General features: G+C 55.8%; 1 protein-coding gene across 2 annotated transcripts; it reads right to left on the bottom strand.

Moving 5' to 3' along the window:
• Positions 1 to 775: 775 nt before the first annotated feature.
• PGAM5 (PGAM family member 5, mitochondrial serine/threonine protein phosphatase) lies at positions 776 to 8,835 on the bottom strand. 2 transcript variants are annotated; one of them, XM_028095557.2, is made up of 6 exons: positions 8,577 to 8,835; positions 5,716 to 5,894; positions 4,228 to 4,353; positions 4,035 to 4,123; positions 3,777 to 3,907; positions 776 to 1,753 (listed from the first exon to the last, which is right to left on the bottom strand). In XM_028095557.2, exons 1-6 carry the CDS (start codon positions 8,765 to 8,767, stop codon positions 1,603 to 1,605), a joined length of 867 nt encoding a protein of 288 aa, XP_027951358.1. In that variant the 5' UTR covers positions 8,768 to 8,835; the 3' UTR covers positions 776 to 1,602. The 2 variants fall into 2 exon arrangements, with proteins under 2 accessions (XP_027951358.1, XP_027951357.1); XM_028095556.2 differs by having other exon boundaries at positions 3,777 to 3,910; positions 8,577 to 8,834.
• Between the last annotated feature and the right edge of the window lie 530 nt (positions 8,836 to 9,365).

Genomic DNA, 9,365 nt, shown 5'->3' with positions numbered 1-9,365 from the left:
TGTCAACACCCACCTCTTGCTCCTCGGCTGCATCCCCCCATGTGGGCTCATTTTCAGTTTCCAAAATGCTGCCCTGCTTCTCAAAGGTCGAGTGAAATGCTGCCATAAAGGCAGATCTGAAGGGCTGCCTGGGTGGCTCAGTCAGTGAAGCGTCTGCCTTCGGCTCAGGTCACCATCCCAGGGTCCCGGGATCGAGTCCCGCATCGGGCTCCCTGCTCCGCGGCGAGTCTGCTTCTCCCTCGGACCCTCCCCCACTCATGTGCTCTTTCTCAAAAAAAAAAAATCTGAAGAAAAAGGCAGATCTGAAGACAGTGCAGAGGCAGCTGCACAAACCCCTTGAGGAAAGGGGTGCCTGCCACCTCCACCTTCAGGCGTGTGGGTCCCAGGGTCCAGGGCTCAGGCTCAGGCTCAGGGTGGGACACCTGTGTGGCCCTTGCCTTCTTGGGCCTCCTTCCCACCTGAGGTCAGAGGTGTGCTGCCTACTTCTGTGCTTTGAGAAGTTGGCACAGCCCCTGGCTCACTTGTCAAAACTGTCTAGAAAGTGGTGCATGGCTGGTGCCGGTGGAAAGCCATTTGTCTAGCTCACTGTCCTGGGTCCGGGCCTTGGCCCCTGGTGAGTGGGCGCCTGGTGAAGCCATCAGCCCTGAGAACACAAAAGACCACGGAAAAGAGCGTTCTGCCACTGCAACTGTTCCCGCAGGTCTGGGGCTGCTGTCTGTTGCGCGGCACGGGTTTCTGTTTTCTTGAAAACATTCACAATCAGTACTTTGAGAAATCAGTAAAATAAAATGTTTATTTTGCAGTTATTTCCAAAGTTACAGAGAAATGGATCAAATGTCCCAATTAGTTGCACTGATTGCAGAAAATGTTCATAACCACTTCATAAAAATTGTAGTTTCTCCTAAATTAACAGAATATTTGGGATGGACATATCACATCTAAGGAGTTTAATCCGTAAGCAGAAAGGATTAATGGCCAGAGGCGAAGACCGAAGAGGACGCCGGGCTGTCCGGTCACCACCCAGCACCTCCCTCACCTGCCAAGGTGCGGCTGGTGTTGCGAAAGGCCCAGTAGCGTCAGAGGTGCAGGACCCTGGACTGAGACACTGGTTATCGAAGCAGGAACCCAGATGAGGAGAATCTGTAGTTGACAAATTTAAGTGATAAAAGGGTCTTAAGAAAGGAGAAGAATGTACAACCAGAAGTTCTGAACGGAAGCCCTGGCGGCCCCTCCTTGGAGCCTGGAGGGGCTCGTGTGGCCAACTGTGGTCACGACCAAAGACGCTCGTGTGGGCTGACCGCGGTCCCCACAGACGACATGAGTGAGGCCTCGTCCTGGGAGACAAGGCAGAAAACCCCAAGAAAGAAATCAGGCCCGTCTGCTCGGAACAATGCCCTTTTCCATCCCGGGCCGGAAGTACAGACTGAAATGCCCCATTTTAGTTATTTTGGATATTCGTCGTCCTTCTTCACTGTCGTCCTGGAGAAGTGTGATGGAACCGCAGTGCAGCCTGTGGAGGGAAGACAGGGAAGGAGCCGTGTCCTTGGCAGCACCCACGGGAGCCACGGGGGGACTGAGGAGAGCGGGGCCTCCAGGCAGCCCTCAGGAGCGGGAGATCTTGTCCGGAGGCATGAACCCCGTGTCCCCGAGGGTCCTGAGCGCCACTCGGCCATCTGGCCGGACCACCAGGTGGGTGATGCTGCCATTGTTGAGAGACAGGCGGAGCCAGCCTTCTGGAGGAAACTGCAGCGCCCTGGAAGGAGAAAGAACATGCTAGAACGGGGCTCTGTCACCAAAACAGGCTGGGGCCAGGGCAACGCTAACAGCCCCCAACCTCAGTTAAGGTCTCGGAGCAGACTTTCTTGGGGCTGGGGCCCATGTAGGTAAGTCTGTCTCCTGTTTTCAAGCAGGGGGCTTCTCAGAAAGGAGCTGCTGGGCTGATGCCATCCCATCAAATCAAATAAGGGGCATGGTGACGGCCCAGCCCCTTTGGGTCAGGGGATCGACCCAACTCAAGATGGGCATGTGAGTCAGAAATCCATGGCTTCTTACAAGTGCGTGCAACTGAACTTCCAGTGTAACCAAAAGGGGGCGGGGGCAGTGCCACGGATCCGCTCCGGACCCGTGCTCCCCTAGGAACAGGGTGGTGTAACCCACAACCCGAGCCTTTCCTTGCTCTCACACTTCCTAGGTGCAATAGTTGCTGAAAAGCCCAGTATCCTCATGGCTTCCCCAAGTCATCAGACATCCTTCATGCCCTAAATCTCTGCACGGAGGAGGGGCACCCCCGTGGCTCACCCTGCAGCCTTGGCAACAACTACCTTCATGCTGCTTTTTCAAGTCTTCTCCATGTCTCCCTCACAATTCCCAGAATGCCCTCACGTATCGTGACAGGGATGCTCCGGCTCCTAGCCCTTTATGGCACACAGGTCACCTCTACTCCAAGCCCCCGCATACTTCTGGTGTTTTCAGCATTGGGGTCACTTCTAGTGGCTGCTCAGGTCGGCCTGCCCCAGGGTGTGTTCTCACATGGGGTTTCCGCAGAGCAGAGACACCCAGAGCAGCTATCAGGGAGGAGTATGGGATGAGCACAGGGGCTCTGAGACTGTGCCTTCTCGCAGCGCTTTGGTTTGGAGGGTGTGGAGCCCCGTCTGAGGCCCAGCCCTTTCCCGCAGCACCCCACCTGGCCTGGAGCCCTGTGAGCAAGCTGAGAAGCCTGGCTCCTGGCATCCCTGTGCCCCCTGCCTTGGATGTCCTGGGCTTCTCACCAGAGGCCGTGCATGTGACACTGGAGGGGAAATGGCCTCCCTTCATCCCCCGCCCCGCAGCCCTGACAACAGGCTCAAGGGTCAAGCACGGTGAGCAGGGACCCTGAGCCTGGATTTGGAGGGTTTCACAGGCCAGCCGGCAGGCTGTGCCCTGTCCTGCCACTGTCAGGCACCGTCACACGACAAGAGAAAATCCCTCAGCTGTTAAAATGCCTGACACACACTTTCTAATGGATCGAGAGGGTGGCTGGGGTTCCAGTCATTTCACATTTTGCACTAAGTGAGCTTTGGTCAAACACATAAGCACCCAGCTGGCCTAACTGCCTCCAGGGCCCACTGGCCCGTGGCTGCACCTCAGGGCAGGTGTCACTCAGCAGGCTCTGGAAGCTGCATTAGTGCCAGGAAGTGAGGCAGGTCCAGAGGACACAGGACACAGGAGCCTCCTTCTGGGGGCCCAACAGCCAGAGCAGCAACATGACCGACACGGTGATGGGTTATAACCCACAGTGCCAAATCCATAATCCTACAAATAAATGAACGGAGAGTAAGAGTGAGCGCCTATAGAAGAATTCCAATTAACAAATGAGAACAGAATGAGAGAAAGGCAAAACCATCATTAGGCAAGCGCCACCACGGTATCTGCTGTGGCAAGACCCACCGACAGGGGCTAAATTCAGTTGGTATAAGTTGGAGGGAAGGAGGATTTGCACTGTCTCCCAAGACGCTTACCAACCACCAAGGGGGCAAACACGACTGTACAGTGTGAGATGTCCAGCACACAGTGCCTTAGCCAAGTGACCACGTCAGCATCACCCAGAACGTGCCACTGACTTGGGGCACCCCGACCCGCCTGGACTGCATCTGTGTTGTTCCCGCCAACAATGCATAATCATGAGGAACTTCAAACTGCCATTCTACCAGAAGGCTGACTAGGGCCTCCTGGAAAGATGAGCCGGCAGAGGCTGGCAGGAGGGAAGGTGGGCCAGGGAGCCATGTGTCGCCCCTCACCGGCACACAATGTAGCGGATGACGTTGGCATGGCAGATGAAGATCTCATAACTGTCCTCCTGCTGCTTAGCATCGGCCCGGTGGATGTAGTTCCGGAAGGCAGCCTCGATCCGGGCTCCATCTTCATAATACTGCTGGGGGCAGGGTAAGGACCCTTAAGTATGGAGGCAGCATGCAGGCCACAGGTGGAGGGATATGGGGAGAGTGGGCCAACGGGAGCGGGGTGGGGGATGCTCCCTGGGGGAGTAGGGGTTTTACCACAGCCTCCGGTTTCCAGTGGGACACAGGTGGGTCAGGCTCGATGGGGGCGCCTTCTCTTAGCAGGTCTGTGCTGACCTTGCAGACACCTGCCGGAGAAGCAATGACTCAGTGCTGCTCCTTCCGGAGAAGCTGCCCAGGGCCCTCTGCTGAAATCCTGCTGCCCGGGGACCTGGGGATGCCCGGCACTCACCTGGCAGGTGTTTGCTGATGATATCAGTGGTTTCTATTGCACGGGTCATGGACGAATGGACAATTTTATTAAACTTCAACCCCAAGCTTGCAAGTCGGAGCCCAGTTAGTTCAGCCTGTTCGCGACCTTGAAAATGAAAAACACCAGAGAATTACATGTTGCTGGAGCTCCTCTTTTGTTTACTTCACAAATACTCCAGTCGTTACCCAAGTACCATTAGGGCTGGGGGACAAGGTGGGCAGGCCCTCCTTGGGGCTTGGGCCTAACCGGGGGGCCAGGCAGTCAACAGGTAAAATCAATGAGATAATGCAGTTACCCTCAGCCCCATACAGAAGAAATGTTAAACAGTGACCAAGGTTGAGGATCACTGAAGTCTGGGTAGGGTCCTGTTACTATTTCTGGGTCCTTCATGCCACTTTTACTCAATTTTGTCCAAAGATTGAGTTGCAAAGTGCCACTGACCTACCAGCTGTGCAATCATCAGAGATACCAACATGTAAAGACCCAACGGCCTCAGCATTACTAAGTACAGACTGCGTGCAAACACAGATCTTTTTTCTCAAATATATATCTTAGAATCTGGTTGAAAATGCCCTCAGCAAGTCAGTTTCAGCTGCATGCGGTAGCACCTTGGACGTGGCTTCACTGCTCATGTGGCACAGCAGGCTGGAGAACAGGCTGCTAAACCCTTTATACCATCTGAATTTTTTAGTACGTGCACAAGTGGGTCATATCCTGTCCAACAAAGAAATCTTTACAAACTTAAACTCTATCTCAGACCACCCTGTGCTTCCTCTCCTAGGAATTTCTTCCACGGATGTGCTTGGCACGCCGGCACGAAGACCACGGCGGACGTGCATGCCCAGCAGTGCTGCGCATGGTGGCAGCACTCCGCGATAAGCAGCACTTCTGCCAGGGGGATGTGAGAGCTGCTATCACTCAATCTCGTCTGTTTACCCTTATGAAGCCGACTTTAAACAGATCTGTAGCTGCTGAACAGAAGGATCTTCAGCAACAGGTTAGGTCGAGCCAAACAGGGTATACACGGTACGCCACTTGCAGAGCATGAGTACAGAACACCTCTGCTGTGCTTTGGATCTGATCACCTGCGAGATCCACCATATATTTTTTTAAAGTTGAGGATGTTTTCAATGCCCGTCTTGTGTCAGTTAGGCTGATGATCACTGTTAATGACAATTCTTTTTTAGATTTTTTTTAAAGATTTTTTATTTATTTGAGAGAGAGAATGAGAGCTAGAGAGCATGAGAGGGAAGAGGGTCAGAGGGAGAAGCAGACTCCCCGCCGAGCAGGGAGCCCGATGCGGGACTCGATCCCGGGACTCCAGGATCATGACCTGAGCCGAAGGCAGTCGCTCCACCAACTGAGCCACCCAGGCGCCCGTTAATGACAATTCTTGAATCTAGGCCAAGCCCCTGACATAGGTCCAAAGGGATGGGTGTCAGTTGGGGCTTGAGCCCCAGCACGTACCCAGGGGCGTCAGAGTGCGGTCCTTTTCCAGGGAGGCATCCACATGGTACTGGGAGTGCCTGATGAGGAAGATGTGTCGCGTGGCCTTGGCTTTGCAGTGGTCCAGCCTGGATGCCAGTTCTTCTTCTCCAGAGTCCAGGTTCCTCTTCCGCAGGTTGACCAGGGACAGTGGTTCTCGCCTGATGTTGAAAATGAGAGGTGTGTCCTTGTGACGCCCACTCACAAGTCAGCCTCGAGTATTTCCGACAAGACAGTATGTCCATCTTGGGAAAGCGCAGGGACAAGACAATGCCCTTTGCACTCTGCTCTCTGCTGCTGGCCCCGAGAGCCCATCCTCTTGGACCACATTTCATTTACTGCACAGAGCTCAGTGCCTGGCCTGTTCCGGGTGATCAAATGCAGAAGCGAAGCCCTCGTGCAGCTTGTATTCTAGTGAGGAGACTGATTAAAACAGCCAGGCGATGAGTGGTGTGCAGAAAACAAAACCGGGTAACAGGAAGGGGCAGCTGGGGGAGTGCCCATAAGGCCAGTGTGGCCTCGCTGACGCAGAGCCTGCAACTGTGCTGTCCAACGCCAGCCACTGGCCATGTGGCTACTTAAACTCAAAATAATGAAAATTAAACAAAAATATTGCTCCATTTCCCCAGTCACACTAAGTACATTTGGAATGTCTACTGGATGGCACTCCTGGAAGGTTGAGGAGGAGCTGAGGGAGCAGTGGGGGGTGAGGCCGTGGGGGGCACCAGCAGCCACATGCTGAGAAACGGCCAAATCTTATGAAGACAGGCATGTCTGGTGGCTCCCAGAACTGAAATTAATAAAAGCTAACGGTCTGTGGTATGGGCAGAGCTAGGAAAAGACTGTCCTCAGCTGGGACAAAGCTGTGACAAGGTAAGTTTTGAGGGGAACAGTGGCAACTCAGGGGTCCTGCTGGGCGAACCTGGGGTGCCCTAATACAAACAGGCTGAGAAGCCACACCGGAGCCCAGGGCTGGGCCCGAGAAGACATCTGGGCACTACAGGCACAGACACAGAAAGCCCAGACTGGATGAGGTTCTCCAGGAAGAGGCTGGACATTTCACCAGATGAGGCTCTAGAACTTTCCAGCACAGCCAGCCTCCCCCTTCATAAACCGAGACTTGGTGAGCAAATACAGTATGTCAGTTTCAACCAATACAGCTAGAGTCCAGTGCTGCTTCAAATAAGTCCTTTAATCTCACAGTGAATGTTTCCTTAAAAAAAAAAACTAAGAAATTCAGAAGACTGTACTGACGTTTGAAAAAGAGACTATGACCCTGGTTGAATCATGAGAAAAGCAGACACATCCCAATTGATGGGCATACTATAAAATTCCTGATTACCACTCCTCAAAACTGTCATCAGTTTTGATGTCAAGGTCATCAAAACAAGGAAGGCGGAGAAACTGTCACACCCAAGAGAAGCCTGAGGACACATGACTAATTGTCATGTGGGATCCTGGAAGAGACAACAGACAACAGCTGAAAACTGAGGAAATCTCAGAAAAGCATGAATGTCAGTCAATAATAACATACAGATATTAGTCCACTGATTGTGACCATTACACCATACTAGCATTACAAGATGTTAGTAAAGCAGGGGTAGAGTATATAAGAACTCTTATCTTGCCAATTTTTGTATAAATCTAAAATGGTTCGAAGATTTTTTTTTTTTTTAATTAAAGATTTAAAACAAAGAATACTAGGGGCGCCTGGGTGGCTCAGATGGTTAAGTGTCTGCCTCCGGCTCAGGTCATGATGTCGGGGTCCTGGGATTGAGCCCAGGGATCGGGGTCCCTGCTCAGCGGGAGCCTGCTCCTCTCTCTCTCTACTGTGCCCCCTGCTTGTGTTCTCTCTCTCTGTCAAATAAATAAATCTTAAAAACAAAAACAAAAACCAAAGAATACCTAGGAAGTTCCTGATACAACTAGGCTGCCAGTAAATTCTGTGCCCCTCATTCAGAGTAAAGTAGGGAGGGCGAGCTGGGATCGGATAAACCGCCCACAAGGGCCACTCCCAGACTCCGGAGCAGTGCTGTCCAACAGAAACACAACACTGGCAACATATGTACTTCAAAACTTCCAAGAAGCTACATTTAAAAACTAGAAAGAACAGGTGAAATTTCAAAAATTCACTTTATTTAGTCCAACGTATCAACAATACTATCACTGCCACACATAAACAATATAAAAAAATCTGCACTGCTTTGGTTTTTAGATTTAAGTTCGTTAACATCAAGTAACACTAAAGAACGTTTCCTGATCACAGGCGCCACTTTTCAAGTGCTCAATAAGCACGTGTGGCTTGTGGCCACGCAGCGACCCAAGACCTGGAGGCTTCCGTTCCTATTCAAGACGTCTAGCCATGTCCGGGCCCATCTTCCCTGCAGAGAGTTCCCTTTAAAGACCGGGCCGTCACCCTCCGGCCCCCGTCCACCCTTCTCCCAGCTGCGAGGCAAAGATGGGGTCAGGGCGCCCCCGTCCAAGCCGAGCGAGGGAACCCGGGCTGGCAGCCTACAGGCAGGGCCGACCCTCCACCCAGGCCCGAGAGCGGCCACCCCGACCGCCCCGCCAGCCAGGCGCTGTCCCGGGCACCACGGCCCTCCTTTCCTCCCCACGACCCTCTGGGACAGGCGAGGCGGCCGGGGCTCGGAGGAGGGCTCGCGGGCGCCCCCGATCACAGCCCGCCTCGCGGCCACCTCCGGAAGACAAACGCGCCCGCGAGCCTGCCCCGCCGGCCCCTCTGCGGAAGCGGCCGCGTACAACAGACGGTGGGCCCGGGGCCCGGGAGGGTCCCCACCGCCCGGCAGTCGGCGCGCCCGACGCCGCCCCCGCCGGCCCCGCACCTGTCCCAGTTGGGGTCCCAGACGCCCGGCCCGGGGCGAGCGGCCCCCGCCCACGCCGGCGCCTCGACCACACGCGGCTCGGCGTCCCCGCCCGCGCGGGGCTTCCCCACCGCTACGGCCGAGAAGAGGACGGCGGCCGAGCCTCCCGCCAGGCCGCAGGCCGCCAGCTGCAGCGCCTGTCGGAACGCCATGCCCGCCCGTCCCGCGCCGGCCCCGCGCAGGCGCTCAGGGGTGGACGGCGCGTCGCGAGGGACACGAGGCCCCAGGCGTCCGCTTCCGGCCGCGGACAGAGCGGGGACGGAAGTCCCGCCCCCGGGGCCGGCGGGCCGCGGGGCGGGCGGCGCCCCGGCCGGGCGCACACAGTTTCCGGGGACACGCCGTGGAAGAGGCGCGGCGGCGACGGTCTGGAGGCCTCTGTCCCGGTCCTGTGCGGAAGGCCCCGGTGCACGTCAGCCCCGCCTTCCAGCAGCGAGCGCTGGCGTTCTCCGGGGCACAGCGGGAGCATCTGAGCCAGCGGCGCGGGGCGGCGGCGCGTGTGCGTGTCGGGGGGAGAGGGACGGGGCCCCGGGGCCGCATGTGAGCACAGCGCGGGTGTGTTTGTGCCCCGGGCCCGCGGTGCGGCGAGCGCGCCTGAGCGGGGGGGGGGGCGGGGGGGGGCCGGCCTCGGGGGGCACTGGGAGCAGCCCTCGCCTGAGGCTGAGAGCCCAGGACCCCGGGGGCGCGACCCGAGCCGCCCGGGCGCCCCCGCCTTAACCAGCTGTAAGCGTGTGCTTCTGTGGCAGTAATACA

This window comes from Eumetopias jubatus, unplaced genomic scaffold (assembly GCF_037043125.1).
Source record: "Eumetopias jubatus isolate StellerSeaLion01/CBP00866 unplaced genomic scaffold, mEumJub1_p1.0 scaffold_16, whole genome shotgun sequence".
Classification (NCBI taxonomy): Eukaryota; Metazoa; Chordata; class Mammalia; order Carnivora; family Otariidae; genus Eumetopias; species Eumetopias jubatus.
Note: the sequence above shows the minus strand (reverse complement) of the source record. Positions and strands in the feature narration are given on the sequence as shown.